Source organism: Carlito syrichta, unplaced genomic scaffold, assembly GCF_000164805.1.
Source record: "Carlito syrichta isolate Samal-C Ts95f unplaced genomic scaffold, Tarsius_syrichta-2.0.1 Scaffold148020, whole genome shotgun sequence".
NCBI lineage: Eukaryota > Metazoa > Chordata > Mammalia > Primates > Tarsiidae > Carlito > Carlito syrichta.
In genome coordinates, this window is record NW_007092116.1 from 119,037 (window position 1) to 136,794 (window position 17,758).

Genomic DNA, 17,758 nt, shown 5'->3' on the forward strand with positions numbered 1-17,758 from the left:
TGCTGGGGGGGGGGGGGTGCTGCTAGCAAATGGGGTCCTGTGCCCCCAGACCAAGCATGTTCAGCCCTTGCTCTGCTGTCGCTTTCTGGACAGCGGCCCAATGGCTTATGTCACTAACACCTCTGTGCACTTCGAGAGGCTGGTTACCACCGTGTCCCATATTGTCTTTTGAAATTCAGCATCAGCAGAATGATGGATGGTCATTGTTTGTCCAGCTTTGTCCAACTAAACCAACACTCACTTACATGAGATTCTCACTGAACTATAAGGCCTCTTCTTTGACATTCATTCCTGTCCTGGTAACAGCTGCTGTCACTAACTCTGATAGCTGCAGACTGTAAGGAGATGCTCCGGCCTTCCCCCTTGAAACCCATCGGTAACTCATCTTTCTTCTTTCCCAGAGGGCGGGAGTTTGACCCCAGTGCGAGATAGTCCGTGCACCCCCAGGCTTCGTTCTGTGAGTTCCTATGGAAACATACGTGCCGTCACCACAGCCAGGAGCCTGAACAAATCTCTTCAGAACCTGAGCTTGACAGAAGAATGTAAGATGCTGGAAATCTGGTGCTTGGGTTGGGAGTTTGGGTTTTATTTTGTGAAACTCAAGTCTTTGCCTCCACAAGTGTTGCTTTGCCCCTGTTCTTCTCTCCATAAGCCTGTGCCCTGAAGTACTGCCTGCCAGCATGGTCAGCGACAACTCAAGTTGTCCTGGAGTCTAGAGTCATCCCCCCAGACATAGCAGAGAAGGTGTAGTTCAGTCCCCAGAGTAGCCGGTGGGCACTTTACAGACACAGGGAGAAGATCCAGCCCAGCTAGAGACAATGACTGCTCAGGGCCCTATCCCCTTCCCTGATCTCCCAGTGACCTTTTGTCTCAGGATGGGGAGATCAGAGAAGATCTGTGTGTATGTATGTGTGTGCCCTTGTGTGTATGCATGGATGTGGAAAGCTTTCCTTTTTAGAAGAACGTGCTCTCTTCAGTCATGCCATTGACTGTAAGACCAAAAGGAGAGTTCTCGAGGTACCTCACTGACCCTTCTCTTGACGTGTCTTGGGCAGCTGGCAGCTCAGTGGCATTCTCTCCTGGGAACCTCAGCACCAGCAGCAGTGCCAGCAGCACCCTGGGCAGTCCAGAAAACGAGGAGTACATCCTGTCCTTCGAGACCATCGACAAGATGCGCCGTGTCAGTTCCTACTCCTCCCTCAACTCCCTCATAGGTGAGGTGCTACTATCACTGACAATTCTGTCTGCTTTGGAATGGCTCTGAGGGTCTTCTCCCCACCCAGAGCAGCAGAAACTTTTGTCTGAGTCAGATAAGTGGGTGTCAAAACTACCTGTTGAGGGCAACTCCTTTGGGTCCTCTCTCACTGTGGTAGCTTTTCTGACCTCTCAATAAATCCTGCTTTCTCACTTTTAAAAACAAAAAGTACCTGTTGAAAAAGAAGAATAAAAATCAACTGGAATATGAGAAAGTGAGAAGAACATTTTGCTATGGCAAGCAGGAAAGTTGAAATCACTTATATTTTGATGTGGTGATATTTTACAGGCCATTCCAGAGCCATCTGAGTTGGTCAACTTGGTCTTGGAGGAAGAATGCTAGAACCTTCCATCTTCCTTTGGTAGACAGATTTGAGTTCTTCATGTGTGCTAAATGCCCAGCAATAGAGAACAGTTGTTCTCAATTGAGGTGATTTTGCCCAAAAGAAGACCTTTTGGTTGTCACAGCTAGGGCACATTGGGGTGTTCCAGGCATCAATGGGTAAGGTCAGGGAGGCTGCTCCACATCGTCCCATAACAGGATGGCCCCACAGGCCCTCAGTGATGTGAGGTCGGGGGAGCCCTGCAGGAGGAAACTGGGAGGGTCTCATATCCTCCTAAGTGCCCTGGCTGCACTCCCCTGCAGAATCATCACTGAGTTTCACATCCACCCATCCCAGCAGGTTGATACTTCACTGCCTAAACATTGGAATTTGAGTTAAAGTCTGGTTTCTCTTGTTCTGCCATGAATGGTACCTCCCCAGGTCCTACTGCAAGGATTCCTGATGTAAAACAGAGGAAACAGGAATTCACCATATTTTCTTATTGTGTCATTATGTTCACCTTCATACTGCTGGTAACAGATGCAGAACTTAACCAGGTAAACCTCCTCTTCTTTTATCTGACCAACGAGAGTGGTTTACAGGTCCCATCTGAATTTTTAAAATTAATAAGTATCTTAGACATGCAATAATTTATAGAGGCTTATATAAGTAACCTCTATGTGTTTGTTATGTTCTCAACTTAAGGAATTACAAATAGAATTCAAGGGCTAAGTGTGGTGTCTCATTCCTGTAATCTCAGCAGTTTGAAAGACAGAGGAGGGAGGATTGCTTGAGCTCAAGTGATCCAGACTAGCCCAGGCAACATAGAGAAACCTCATCTCTACAAAAAAAAAAATCAAAAAATTAACCAAGTGTGGTGGCATATTCCTGTAGTCCCAGCTACTTAAAAAGCTGAGGTGGAAGGATCACCTGAGCCTAGGAAGTCAAAGCTGCAGTGAGCTGTTATTGTGCCACTATACCCTAGCCTGGGTGACAGGGAGACCCCCCCAACTCAAACAAATAAATAGATAATAACGTTCAAGCCCCATGCCCCCTCTTCAGTCCCATTCCCTCAGTGACATTACACCTTTCTTCTCTGTCTGTGAGCCGCTAGCAGACATGTGATGCCCTCTTAGAGATTTTTAACTTCTGTTAGTGCCATCCTACATAATCTGTGGTCTCATGAAGCCTGTTTCTTTCGCCCTGCTTGATGTTTACATTTATCTTTAGTGGTCATCTAAGTTTTATTCATTCACTTTCACAATCTGCCACAACTTAATCATCCATTCCCCTATTGATGGATAGTAAGGCTAGTTTTAATTTCTTCTTTTTTTTTCCTCCTTCTTCCTTTTTGAGTCAGAGCCTCACTCTGTCACCCAGGCTGGAGTGCAGTGGCACATTTATAGCCACTGCAGCCTGCTGGGCTCAGATGATCCTTCCACTTCAGCCTTCCAAGTAGCTGGAACTACAGGTATACCCAACCACATCCAGCTAATTTTTTTTTAATTTATTGTAGAGAGAGGTCTCGCCAAGTTGCCCAGGCTGGTCTCAAACCCATGGGTTCAGGCAGTCCTCTTGCCTGAGCCTCCCAAAGTTCTGGGGTTACAGGCATGAGTCACCACGCCCAGCTTCTCCTTTTTTAAATAAACAAACTCAGAATTCAGGCTCCTGCCACCACAGAGCCCCACATTCAGCACTCCCCCTCACTCACTACACCCGGCTCTGCTGGGACCCCGGCCCTCAGCCCACCCCAGCCTGCCTCTGAGCCTCAGCACCTATCTGGGAGACTCTTCTCTCAAGAGTGTCATGGCCTTTCCCCTCAGCTCATTCAGAATTCCAATCCAGTGTCTTCTTAGAAGAAACCTTCCTAGTCCCATGTCTCTGATCTGGAATAGCTGTTGTCTGATTCTCTATCCCCTTTTCCTGCATTATTTTTCTCCTGAGAACTTCCTACCTCCTGACTTACTATTTATTTACTTATTTATCTGCTTTGCTCTTTCTCTATCTCTCACCTGGAATGTAAGAGCCATGAATGCAGGAACTTGTCTTTATTACTATATCCCCCTATACTGCCCACACCCAGTGCTAGTATGCAGTAGGTGCTCAATAAACATACATGGGCATGTGCACATGTGTGGTGAGTGTGATTCAGCATGAACACACATGTGTCTCTCACAGTCTCACCTGGACTGAGGCTGCTACATGAAAAGTACGTGCACCTTCAGTTTCCCTAGATGCCTCCAAAGGGCCCTCCCCACAGATGTGGTGGCTTCTGTTCTCATGAGGATCTGCCTCCGTGGTGCCACACACTACCCACACAGGCACAGGATCTCGGCAGACTTTTACTTGTCTGACAGGAGCAAGTGGTATCTCATTGTGGCATAAATTTTCATGTCCCTGATAGCAGTGAGATTAGGCTCGTGTGTACTGGTTTTTTGTGGTTCCACTCTATAAAGCACCTGTTAAATGCCTGACCAATTTGCCTTGTGTTGTCTTTCTGTTATTAACTCACAGGAGGTCATCACAATTCTGGGTGCTGAGGCCTGGTTGAGTATATTCCCTGGAAATACGCCTTCCAGTCTATGACTTTATTTATGTTGTCCTTGACACCATACAATTTTGATATGTTAATTTATCGTTTTCTTTTTAATTTATGCCTTCATGTCTTGAGTTTTTCTTTTTCTCAGTATCTCAAAGATATTTTCCTATATTTTTTCTAAAATGTACATTTTTCCTTTTTTATGTTTATATCTTAAATATATCTTGAACCAGATTTTGTCTGTGTGGTAAGGTTAGTAATCCAATTTTATTTTTTCCCTCATGCATCACCAGTCATCCCCAGAACCTTCATCAAATACGCTGTTGTCCAGTGATTTTCAGTGTCACTCCTGCCATAGGTCCTTAGGGTCTGTAGGGGTCCCCACTCTGCAGTGGTCTTGCTGTCCACAGCTAAACCAATACAACACATTGCAGTGAGTATAGCTATGGGACCAAGGCCTCAATTTGATTTTTCTTCAAAACTGTCTTGACTATTCTTAACCCTTTGCTCTGCTATATAAATTTCATAATCACATTTTCTGTTATTATGCCTTACTGGGATGTTGTTTGACTTGTGTTAATGGATAGGTTTGCCTGGAGAATTCATGTCTTTGCAATTCTGAGTCTTCCCGTCCCTGAGCAGGATATATTTTTCCATTTATTTAAGTCTTCTTTTATTTCTTTTAAGATAGCTTATAACTCTCTGCACAAAGATCATAGTCCTTTTATTTTATTCATACTACCTTACGATTTTTCTAATTTTTAAATAATATCTTTTTTAACTCTTTGTTGCTGGCAAAAAAGAATGAATGAGCAACCTTGTTTCATTCTGAGAGTAAAGGAAACATTTCTAACTTTTCACCATTAAATATAAGGTCTGCTGTAGATTTTTTGGTGGATACACTTTATCAGTTTATAGGAATTCCCTTCTATTCTAGTTGATTAAGAATTTTTTTCCATGAATGAGATTAATTTCATTGAATGTTTTTTCTACATTTCTTGATATGATCCTGTGTTTGGCTCTTTATTCATGTGGTGGATTACATGATTAGATTTTCTTGTTAAACCATCTTTACATTTCTGAGTAAACCCAACTAGGTAATTTCCTTTAATGTCATTGCATTAATCCCATAAGACATTTGTTAGTTTAGTATCTTCAATAATAATTTTATTTAGAATGTTCCCTATCTATATTTATGAGTGAATTTGGCCTATATTTGCACTGTCCTATATCTGTACTCTAGCTTGTACTGCCCTCATCTGGTTTAGATATTAAGTTTATGCTAGTCTCATAAAATTGGCTAGGGAGTATGTCCTCATTTTTCTGTCCTGGGACCATTTTTGTAAGACAAAGGTTATGTGTTCTTTGGGTATCTAGATAGAAATTACCTGTGAAACTGTCTAATCTAAGTAGGATTTTGTGGTGGTGAGTTTTAATCCCTTGTTGCATTTATTTAATGATCATAGGATTATTTACACTGTCTGTTTCTTCTTAAGCTAGCTTCAAAAAGTTCTGTTTTTCTAGGAAGTTATTCATTTCAGCTGAATTTTCACTTGTATTCCCTCGAAGCTGTTGGTGTGTTCTTAAGATTCTCTCATCTCTGCTTCTCTTTGTTTCTTTTCCTTGTACTCATCTCTCTTTAATTCTCAATGTGCTCTCCCTTTAGATATGTCCCCTTTTGTTCCGATTATTGTTTAAATGCCTTTTCTCCTTTTTCTTGATTAATCCCATAAGACACTTGTTAGTTTTAGTATCTTCAAGTTCTAACTTTTACTTTGTTGATTTACTTCATTATTATATCTTTATTTTATGCTCCATTTATTTCTTTTTTCATTTTCATTTTCCTCTATTTTCTTTGGGTTTACTATCCTGTCCTTCTTCAGTTCTGATGTTGAAAATAAAAGAGTTTGTGAGCTTTGAGTTTTTCCTCCTTCCTAATATAAATGGAGGAAATCTGAAGAGTTCCCTCTCATTACCTCTTGTCTATGTCCCTCAAGTTTTGATGATAGGATTTTCACTAATGTTAAGCTCTAAGTTATTTTCTTATTTTCATCATGAGTCCTCTTTCTTAGAGTTTAAACTCTCTCTATCACATGATAGTGTATGTTAGGTATTTCTGGCTTGTTGGTGACATGACTGAAGGAGGGAAGGCAGTTCAACCACAATGACATGATCCCATGTGAGCCCCAAGACCTAGAAAAACTCAGGGCATCCTCAAAGGAGGTTCTGCCAGGCGAGTCTGTGTGGTGTGTTCTAAGGATCTGGCCAACCACTCCCTAGAGGACCTCTGGATGAAACATAGGATCCAGAGCTGACACCATGCCTGCCCTCCAGGGTATGAAGAACCTGAGAGGGGATCTCTGTTTACAACACACCTGCACACAAAAAGTATTTAGCCCAGAACACTGACTTGTTCACTGTCAGAGAAATAACAATGAAGGTTGGTGTATTTGGTTGCTTGCTAAAATATCCCATGTGCCCAGAAGACATAGAGTTGACACTCAGTATAAATACAGGCACTATATTGCCAGGTCACCAATGAAATATATTCTTAATGTCATTTGTAAGATGTGTGTTTTGAACTGGAATTCACTTTTTAAATAAAGTTAATATTATATTTATCGGTTATGGTTCTAGGCTAGCCCACAAGTCTTTTAAAGCCTAAGTCTATAGAAATTTACATTCCACTTATATATCTGAAAAAAGGTATTTTAAATAATAGAACATAGAAATTGAAATGTGTAGTGTGTTCTGTTTCAATTATATGTTTCCACTGCCCCAGCCCCAGCTCCTGTGAGTAGCCCTCTCTTGCATCCCCACCAGGTTAGCCCCACCCACCTCTACACCCCTCTGCCTTCTCCATTCCAGTGCACTCTCACCAAAGTAAAGGTGATGACTGCATTCCAACTTTTTTTAACATTTTAGAGCAGAAGACTGCAATCGTTTCTTGTAAAAGAGCAGGCAGTAGCTGGGCTCGGTGGCTCAGCCTGTAATCTCGCGCCTTTGGGAGGCTGAGGTGAGTAGATTGCCTGAGCCCACGGGTTCAAGACCCGCCTGGGCAGCGAGACCTCATCTCTTCAATAAATCAAAAAATCAGCCAGGCATGGTAGCGCATGCCTGTTATTCCAGCTATTTGGAAGGCTGAGGTGGAAGGATCGCCGGAGCCCAGCAGGTCGAGGCTGCGGTGGCCGGGAGCGGCCACTGCACTCCAGTCTGGGCAACAGAGTGAGACTCCAACTAAAAAAAAATAAAATAAAAATAAAAAGCAGGTAGTAAATGTTTTCAGCTTTGCAGGTGGTACAGCCCCATAGCATTTCCTCAGCACTGCTGCTATGGGGCTAAAGTAGCCAGAGACAGTATATGAACAAATGAACGTGGCCATGTTCCAGTAAAACTTTATTTATGAGCTGAAGTTTAAATTTTGCATAATTTTCACATATCACAAAATACTTTTCTTTTGATTTTTTCCTCAGCCACTTAAAAAGTTTAAAAACCCTTCAAAAAAAAGTTTAAAAGCCATTTGCTAGCCATAGAGAAACAGTAGGCTGGATTCAACCCACAAGAGCCTGACTTCCAGAGCTCACCCTTCCTGTGCCTCTAGCCTCCAGGGATATTCCTGTGAATGAAACCGAGAACTTTGAGATTCTTTCACACAGCTATTTTGTAAGTGTCCTAGTGTACACTCTGGGGTACAAAATGTAGAGCAAGCAAACTATAAATGCTACAAGACATCAAAGCAGCTGGTGTTATCAGCACCAGGGACTCTCCCCTCCCCCAGAAGCATACATTTCTCCCATCACAGCTAAGGCGACCACAGTTTACTCAGATCTACTCTTGGGCCCAGAGCCAGAGGACTCTTCCCCACCATACCCAACCCTCGGCCTGCTGTGCCAGTGCTGCCTTTAAAGCATCTGTGTCCATCTCTCCTCTCTAATCTTGTGCTACTACTGAGCCCACAGCTCTTGGGTCTGGCACATCATAGCTCTTCCTGGCTGGTCTCCCTGCTTCTGCTCTTGCCCTCCTTGGGCTGGGTGCTCTTTGCATCCTTCCTCTGTCAAAGAAGACCCAAGCAGTACTCCTACTTGGTACTCGTCTAGTGACTTTCTGCCAAGGGCCTCATAGTCCCACTGCCTGGCCCTGTCCAGTGTCCTGTGGGAGTTCAGTTCACTTCTGTAACTCTCTATTCGCATATATCTGGCCATCATATAAGAATCAAAAGATGAGCCAGGCTCGGTGGCTCAGCCTGTAATCCCGCGCTTTTGGGAGGCTGAGGTGAGTGGATTGCCTGAGCCTGCGAGTTCGAGACCTGCCTGGGCAGTGAGACCTCATCTCTACAATAAATAAAAAAATCAGCCGGGTGTGGTAGTGCATGCCTGTAATTCCGACTACTTGGAAGGCTCAGGCGGAAGGATCGCCAGAGCCCAGCAGGTTGAGGCTGCGGTGGCCGGCAGTGGCCACTGCACTCCGGTCTGGGCAACAGAGTGAGACTCCAACCCAAAAAAAAAAAGAATGAAAAGATGGCTGGCCTTTAATCCCAGCACCTTGGGAGGCTGAGGCAAGAGAATTGTCTGAACCCAGGGGTTCCAGACCAGCCTGGGCAACTTGGTGAGGCCTTGTCTCTACAATAAATCAAAAAAAAAAAAAAATTAGCCAGGCTTGGTGGCACACACCTGTAGTTCCAGCTACTTGGAAGGCTGAGGCAGAAGGATCTCTTGAGCCCAGCAGATTGAGGTTACAGTGGCTATCAGTGTGCCACTGCACTCCAGCCTGGGTGACAGAGTGAGACTCCACTCAAAAAATAAAAATAAAATAAGAACCAAAAGACAGTGGAACCTGGCTTGTGAGCATACAGCATCTGTGCTTTTCATTTACCAAGCAGAACTTGAGCCAAAGAGTATGAACACCACAGGTCATCATGTACGCTGAGAACTTCATAAGGCTCCAGGTGCTGCTGCATCTCCCTTTCTCTCTGGGTATTGTAGATACCACATGGGAGCCTCCCCTTCTGCTGGTTAAGGCTACAAAGATTCGAGGCTGTGGTGTTTGCAGGTTGTTGAACTTGGTGAGCTCAGTGTGCACCCGAGGCCCTGGGTACCATCCACAGGCCAAAGGGGACCTCATCTGATGAGGCCCAGCCCAGCTCCTGCCTGGAACTTAGCTCCTGTCTCTTGTGCATAAATGACATGTTTATCCTTGGTGTACTGGTCTTTCATTTGAGGGCCACTCTAGACTGGAAGTATACGGCAGCACTAGGAAAGGACACAGGGACTTGTATCCGTGAGTTTTTCTTCTGCTTATTCTTTTTATCTGTCTTTCTTCAGGAAGCTGAGACCCACATTGCTGTACCTTTCTTCTTACACAATCTGATTCCTGAACACTTTTTTTGCTGGAGAAAACGGAGTTTTATTTGTATATCATTCACATCTTAGAAAACTTGAGGGTGAAAGAGTTTCACAGTGAGCTGTTGTTTAGGAATGAACGTTAAGAAAACAAAGTAGCTCTCCTCAAAGTCGGCCTCATTCATATTCAGTAAGATGTCGCTCACACCACCTGGAAACCACAGCACTTACATAAGTGTTTAAAATTCATAACTTACACAGAATCCCATTACTTGCAGCACTTGCCTGTTTAAAGCCAATTTCTTCTTTCATTTCAACCAAAGAACAGCAATCTCTTTAGCCCCTTTCACGGAATATTGCAAAAGAGGCTTTCAAAACCATGGCAACCTAGAACATCCATTTGTTCCTGTCTTTTCCCACAAAACCAGTTCCCCTCCAGAAACCCCATCCCCAGGTCCCCTCCCCTGCTCTGTTTTCCCCAAAGCACTCCCTGTGATCCTGCCTTCAATTCACATCTTCAATCATGTGTCTCCTGTCTCCCCATTGGAATGAAACCCCTTGGGCAGGGAACCATGGCTTCCTTTGATTGCTTATGGTGCCCACGTGCCTGCAACAATGCCTGGCCCATAGTGGGGGCATGAGGAATGTTTGTAAAACTGAATTGGAACCCGGGTGTCCAGACTGCCTCACACTCTGGAATCTTCTTTGATGTCTCTGCCCCTCTTGTTTCCTAGTAGTCTGGCATCCACAAGGATTCCCCAGATTAGTCCTTCCTGTTTCCAGTTCCCCATCCCACTCAGGCCTCATCGCCTCAGATCTTTCTTTCTGCCAACCACTTACAGACCACAGGCAGGCCTTCTTACACACCAGCTTCGCACAAACCCCTCTCCAGTTGCAGCCTTCGTTAAAACAGCATTTCCTGTAAAGTCCAAACTGTAGCTTGACTTTCAAGGCCTTCCCTCAACAGCCTGCTGGACCTTACAGTAGCTGCTTCACTGTGCCCCCATCTATGGCACCCCCATACTGGCCACTGGCTCCTCCCTGCATATGGCCTGTGCCACCTTTCTGTCTCTGTACTCCCCAATTTCCACACCTGTCTCTCCATCATCCACACTATTTAGAGCAAGGTGGTCCTGTGGGCAGCTCCCTAGCCTGTCAGGATCTCCATGCTGTATGCTTGGCCCAACTGCGTCAAAATGGACAGTTGCCATTTTTATTTCCAAGTTCCTATAAAGTTGTCATTTCTCGCTAACATGCACAGTCGACAGTCATGCCTGTCCTGGTCCTCAGTCTCACCCCATCTGCCCTCCCTTTCCTCTAGTCCCTGTGTTCCTGATGCCCTCAGGTAGGAGCAGAGCAGCTCAGGATGGAGGATGGCTGGAGAGGGTCTGCCAGTCTGTGTCCACATGTCCCAGCCACAGCCTGATGCACACTTCTCGCCTCCAGACACCTGTGCATGCAGTCCTCTCACCACATCACCCTCACACCCCTCTGTTCAGCCCTTGCCCATGAGGGACCACACCCCCTACCTACCTTCCCTCCTGTCACCCTGTGTCATGGCCAGAGTCTAGTCATATCCAGGCTAAGAGAGTAAGGTGGGGTTTATTCCTGTTCAAGGACTTGACAAGAGGGGTCTGATGACCTGTGAGTGCACTTCTTACTGAAATAGCCTCATCCTAAATGCACTGGCAAAGATCTGGATCAGATGCCTAGGCCAAGTGGGATCAGTTTTCTCTACTCTGCTAAATACAGTGACTTTTTTTTATTTTTTTACAATTTTGAATGTGTGTTACCATAGTTACAGATCCAAGATGGAGCTAACTCAAGGGGAGGGAAGGGCTCAGAAGAAGGAAGGACCACAGCAGCCATAGAGCCAGCCCTGTCATGCTCCCCCTGCCCTCACAATGTTGCAGAGAGTGCTGCCTTCATTCCCATTTGCCAAGAGGAAAAGCTCATGGCCCACCAGTTAGCAGCAGAGCCAGAAACCCCTCAGCTCCTGGTCAGGAGCCTCACTCGTCACCTGTGCTGTTGATACCTGAGCCCAGCATTCCAAGAGAAAGCTGGGGTCAAGTCCTGCCCCATCTACTTTGTCCAGAATCTGGGTGTCAGAACTACTCCCCTTAGAGAAGGGAAGAGCCAAGAATCTCAAGTCCAGAAACTTCAGTGCTGCCCAGATCCTGGAAATCCTACAGAGCAGTGTCTGCCCTTAGGCCGGCCCAAGCCTCTTGGAACCAGGCACACTATGACTGGTTATGTTGCTGCTCCATTGGCATTAGCATGACAAAGAGTAATGAGAAAGCCACTCTCCCTTATTTTATTTTTTAATTTGCCTTTAGAGACCTAGTCTGTCACCCAGGCTAGAGAGCAGTGATGAGATCATAGCCCACTGAGACCTCAAACTCCTGGCCAAGTGATCCTCCCACCTCAGCCTCCCAAGAAATTAAGATTATATTTAACTTTTTTCCAAGGCTTCAAGAAGTACTAAAAGAAGAGTCCTTTGCAAGCCTTGCACTCAGCTCCAAAGACCTCTTGGTAGTGAGTTCCAGCCAAGCCTTGGGTTCTAAATTTCAGGGTCCAGGGGATATCAGTTTCTGCCTTTGCAAAAAAAAAAAACCCAACACTTCGTCAACAACAAGAAAGCAAAGCAAGGTTTTTGCCAGAGGAACTGTGCAAGTTTTGAAAGGAAGGTTTTACAACCCATTAATTCTTCTCACCAAAAGAGAGTAGTGAGAAAATGAACAACATTGTTTCCCAGTACCACAAGATTAATTATGTTTTTAGAACAAAAGTCCTTGATTAAAGGCCATCATTAAGTGTGTCTTGTAGGGATATTGAGGAACACGCTGAAGGGATTATATAGGCGCACCAACTGTCCCACCCAGGAGGTGCTGTGTCTTTACTACGGGCAGTGTCGGGATTCAGGGAGGAAGGGATGGCGGAGCAAGTGGTTGGCATGATTCTCCTAAAGGCCACCCAAGTCATGAGTGCAGCCCCTGAGGAGACAGAAGTCACCCTCAGGCACCTAGGACAGGAGGGGTCACAAATGCAGACCCTTCAGGCCTGGGACACTGATTTCTGGAGATGGGCAACAGCTCTCAGCCATATCAGAGGGCATGACCTGCTCTGCTGACCCCTCGAGCCTCAAGTAGTGGCTGGCAGCCCTCACCTCTCAGGAGACTCCCTCTTCTTCTCCATGCTGCTCCACCAGTCCCAGGACTCCTGGGATTCAGAGTCAGCCCCAAAGCTCAGAGTCAATTTCCCTGCCTTGTATACCATTTAGAAAGTTGTGGCCATTGCTCTGAAAAATAAATTCTAAAACCATTCATTATGCTCTTTTATTACTTTTAGTCTAGACATGAAAATAGGTTCTCTGCACTTCTGGGGAGTTCAGCTGGTGCCAACAGGAGCCCTTTCTAAGCATCTAACAGTGCAAAGCCTCTGGCTCCTGGCTCTCTTTGCAGGGATGGGACTGGTGTTCCTGCCTCTTACTGGCAGACTCACATCCATATGTGAGGATGGCTACATTCTGCTCTGCAGATAGCAGATTTAAAAGCAGGGGAGTTCATCTAACAGGGAGCTGAAAGACTATTGTGGCCAACCAAGGAAGGAAGTGAAGTCAAGATAGCAATTCCATTATCACAGCTTTATATTTCACTGGTAAATAGCTACACCATCCATTGTAGTTAAAGAGACTGACAAAAATTAGATTTTTTTTTCCTTGCTGAGTCACGAATAGTATTATATCAAAGTCGAAATCTGCAGAAAAGTCAACAGCAGTACAGTCATCCCTCTGTGTGCATAGAGATGGGTTCCAGGACCCCCAAGGACACCAAAATCCATGGATACTTGTCCCTGATATGACATGGTGTAGTATACGCATATAACCTGCATATCTTTCCATGTACTTTAACTCATCTCTAGATTACAGGTAATTCCTAATATAGTGTAAATGCTGTAAAAATAACTGTTATTGTTTTTATTTGTATTATTTTGAGAGTTTTCTCCAAATATTTTTTATCTGTGATTGATTGACCCCACAGATATGGAACTCATGGATACAGAGGGCTAACTGTAATAAAAATAAATTTTAAAAAATTACATGATAGTAATAGCTAACATGTATCACCCTCCTTGGTGCCCACATGGAGCCAAGCCCTTTCTTGGGGGATGTTTGACCCCCCAGGCGTCTGTATCTGTCACTCCCCTTTATGGTGAAGCCTCACCCATGGAAGGACCAGCCTGTGTCCGTTCCTCATTCTTACCTTGAAGACCCCACTCAGTGAGGCTCTTGTTCCTCATCTATGTCATAGGTTATTGGACTGATAACAGGTGCTTACTAGCAGCCTGCTTCCAAACAGGTGTTCGCTCTGACATCCTCCCTTTTCCTGTGTCCTTTCTTCTTGTCCCTACTCCTCATGTCTTACAAGGGCTAGTCATCTGAATCTGGCTGGGCCCACCAGCCAGTATCACCGTCCCTCACAGCTCCACGTCATAGGCAGCCGAGCTTCATGGGGAGCTGCATCGATGCATCACTCAGCTGCAGGGAGCCTATAAGCCCAGAATAATCAAGGGGAAGGATGTTGAGCAGGAGCTGTGATGAACTTAAGGCTTTTGTGAGAGCTTCCTGTGGGTCTGTGGGAAGAGGGGTCACAAAGCTGGATTCAGGACTGGTTCTCCTTTGTGAGCAAGGCTGTGTTTTTCCTTCTCATTTGTCATAAGTCGGACCTGTCGTGAGAGTGAATTTGAAGTCATCTCTTCCTGCCCACCATCCTTTTCTTTAAAAGAACTGAAAATGCAGCCATTGCCTGGTAGCCCCTTTGTAGCAGGGAGCACAGTTTCTGTTAACAGGTGTCTGCCAGGATAAAAAGGAGATTTTAGAACATTTTACCAAAAGGATCCTGGACTAATCTTGCCAAACAATTTCCTTCAACTTAGGTTGTAAATCTAGACAGCTGTCTGAAAGCCATAGAATTGGGAGCTGAAAGACTTTTGTTCTGTTTCTAAATTTAAGCAGTGCGGTACAGTAGGTGGGAAAGGGTGTAGTTGTTTTCATGTGGATGGTCCGCACTACCTTGGGTCTTCCTGCAAACCAGGGTGGATTTGCAGGACATTTCATCTAACAGATGTCCTCATTTGCATCAAACCTAAGGCTCCTGGAAGCTGCCCCTCCCTGACTCTTCCTGAACTGAGGCATGTGAGCAGGCCCTAGCACAGAGCAGGCCCTCAGGAGTGTTTGCTGAGCTCAAATATGCATGGGCCAAGACACCAAGAGGACATTTCTCTGGGAAAACATTTCCTCTAGTTGTAGGACATCAAGTCACCCTGCAGCTATGGGACGTATCAGCCCCCAGGGAAAGGTCCCAGCCTCTCAGTGCATCTGTTCCTCACAGTGGTCCCCTCGGAAGGGGACGGCACACATGGGAGCCAGGAGTGCAGGACTTTCTTGACCTCTGCGTTGCTCACAGTGTGGGGGTGTGTGCAACAGGGCAGGCTCTGTTCAGGATAAATACAAACTCACATTCACAAAAGCAAATCAGAGGGTGTGGGTTAGGGTGGGCCAGTGTCACATGCATCTGTGCAGAACTCATGCACGTGATTAACTTTTACATCAAACCTTATCCAGCCCCTTTTCTTTGGACTTTATTGTGTCATATAAAACCCACTCCATATGAATAATGGGGTTCATCAAGAAACACTTTAACCTCTAATAGCGCTTCTGATATTTAAACTTCTTCATAAACATTAGGGGGAATTCACCAGGAGCTGGCCAATCAAGTGACATGGAATCATGCCTTGTTTCAAATCCTGTTTTAATCTCTTTGTTGTTGAACAAGTGCTTGCTTTTCAGCAAATTATCTAGCTTCCCCAAAGTAGAAAAGATGGAGTTCTATGTGGCAATCTCACCATTTGACTCCCAGCCCCTGAAAGCAGGGTCATGTCTGTCTCCTGCCTCCAGGACAGAGCCCAGCAGGAAACTGGCACTCCCAGCAACCTTAGGACAGGGAGAGTGCCATTGGCCCCTGCTCAACTCTCTGTGCTTGGCACCTCTTGTCTTCTGCCCAACCTTTGTTCCAGTTGCTGCCTCTAAAAGGATCACCTTTTCCCTTCTCTGCCTCTGTGGGTCCGCTGTGGCAGGGATTCCAGTTCCACAACCCCTCCACTTAGCAGCCTCCACTCTTGCTTCAGCCTTGGGAGTTGCTCAGCCCTGGTGCGCACTTCTCCTTTTGGCTTCTAGGTACTCACTGCACCATGTTATCTCTGATTTGTTTATATGGATTTCATTCAAGTGTTCCCAAAGGCTCTGGGCGTCTCCATCACCTCTGTGTCCTAGATCTTGTTTGTGCTGCCTACTTTCACTCCACCCCTTCAGTACCAGGAGAATGATCCTACGTGCCTTCCAAAGCCTGTCTCCTTTGTGCCTCTTCCATCAGGTCTTCATGGCCTTCACCTCCCAGCCCATGCCTAATGGAGAAAATCACTCACCCGTTACTGCATCTCCCCGAGGCAGCACAGTGCTGTGGAAGTAACTTGACTTGACGGTCTGGCAGGTGTGTGTTAGCATCCTTCATCCTTTGGGCCTTGACAGAAGTGCTCTCTGGGTCTTACCCTCCTCTGTAATGCCAGGGGCAATACCTGCCTTTAGGGTACTGAGGAATTAAACAGGACTAAGCAACCTTCACTGATGAAGACCTTCAGCACTTATTCCTTTTCTTCCCTTCATGCCCACAATTTGCCATTGTTATATATTCATGTCTGAGTCTCCACTGGGCCCTGTCTTTTCTGTCTTTATATCCGGGCATGTAGCACAAGACCTTGCATCAAGTGTTTGTTAAATGAGTTGGGAGACAGAAGTCACTTCACATAAACCTTTTGTGAATTCCTAGGATCTGTGAACAGTGAGTGCATGGAAGCTGGCAGGCAAAGCCCAGTGAGTCGCAGTGCCCAGTAAGACACACTGAGTATAGAGCGAGATCGGAACAGATATATTCATCCCACATGCACCTCTCACTGTAAGCCACAGCAGCTCCTGGAAATCTAGAACACTAGATTAGATGCTACTTTGGGAGCTGAGCACTACTACCAATCAGCTAAGACATTTCCAGTGGAAGTTTTGCCCTTTTCTAACTCAGTTTTCCTCTTAGAAAGATTCAACTTCAGAAGATGAAATCAATGTGATCAAGCCTATTTACCAACTGAGATACTTGAATCTCTGGGCCCATTGCTAGCATACCAAAATGGGGAACTTCCTGTAACTCCAACTCTTGAAAGTAACACTTCCTGATTCCATGGTTAGGTTTTCAGAAAATGGAACCACCTCAGAAGCTGCTGAAGTGTGCAGTGATAGCTATTTGCAACTAAAACATCTCCCATTTCTGTTTTCTAGGAGTTTCTTTTAATAGTGTTTACACTCAAATTTGGAGAGTCTTATTGCATCTGGCTGCTGATCCTTATCCAGATGTTTCTGATTTGGCCATGAAGGTGCTCAACAGTATCGCCTACAAGGTATGTGTGATGAGTTGTTTTCATTGAAGCTCTTGAGTTTCTGATTTTTAGTTATGAATATTCAAGCAAGGAACTACAGACATATTCAGGTCTACACCATGGTTTAGAAAATAAATAAATAAACTGAACTTTCAACACACGTTTTGAATCTGGAGATTTACAATATACCCTGAACTATATATATATGGCTTCAATTGAGACACACTTTGCTGTGTTTACTTACTCAGATCAAGGTAATGAGGTTAGGATTGTCATTACTTTTCATGATCCCCTTAATGCCTGTGTGAGCTATAGTGATGTTCCTTCTTTCATTTCTGATGGGGTAATTTATGACTGCTCTTATTCATGAAGAGTCTGGCTAAAGAAAACTTTTCAAAGAATCAGCTTTTGTTCTTATTGGTTTTTCTGTGTAGTTTGTCCTCTTTCCATTCTATTGCTAGATGGTTTTATCTTTACTGCTTCCTTTCTTCTGCTTACTCTGGTTTTAACTTGTTCTTCTTATTCTAGTTTCTTAAGGTAGAAGCTTAGGTCATTGATTTTATTCTTTGGGGAATGTAAACTCATCTCAGTCCTTTTTGTGAGCTCTGAGAATTTGGCCTACTGCCTTCTGGTTGTTTTTTCCCCAGCCTCATGGGTTTTCCCTCCATCCATGAGCAAATTAGTACCCAAAGACTCCAGAGGCCTCCCCTGCAGACCTCAGAAGCTCACTTCTCTCCAGTGCTCTGCCTTGCAAATTCCAGCCACCTCAACCTCCCTTGATCTCTGATCTGTGTCTCCTACTCACTGAAAGCACCGGCCTC

The 17,758-nt window shown here is 45.0% G+C and overlaps 1 protein-coding gene across 1 annotated transcript in view; it reads left to right on the top strand.

Annotated features, from left to right (window-relative positions):
* Positions 1-17,758, top strand: part of RPTOR (regulatory associated protein of MTOR complex 1) — a 173,668-nt gene that overhangs the window by 105,192 nt on the left and 50,718 nt on the right. The window contains exons 14-16 of the mRNA XM_008050496.2: positions 402-542; positions 1,056-1,214; positions 16,840-16,958. Of these exons, the coding sequence (XP_008048687.1) occupies positions 402-542; positions 1,056-1,214; positions 16,840-16,958 (419 nt within the window). The remainder of the gene's footprint in view (positions 1-401; positions 543-1,055; positions 1,215-16,839; positions 16,959-17,758) is intronic.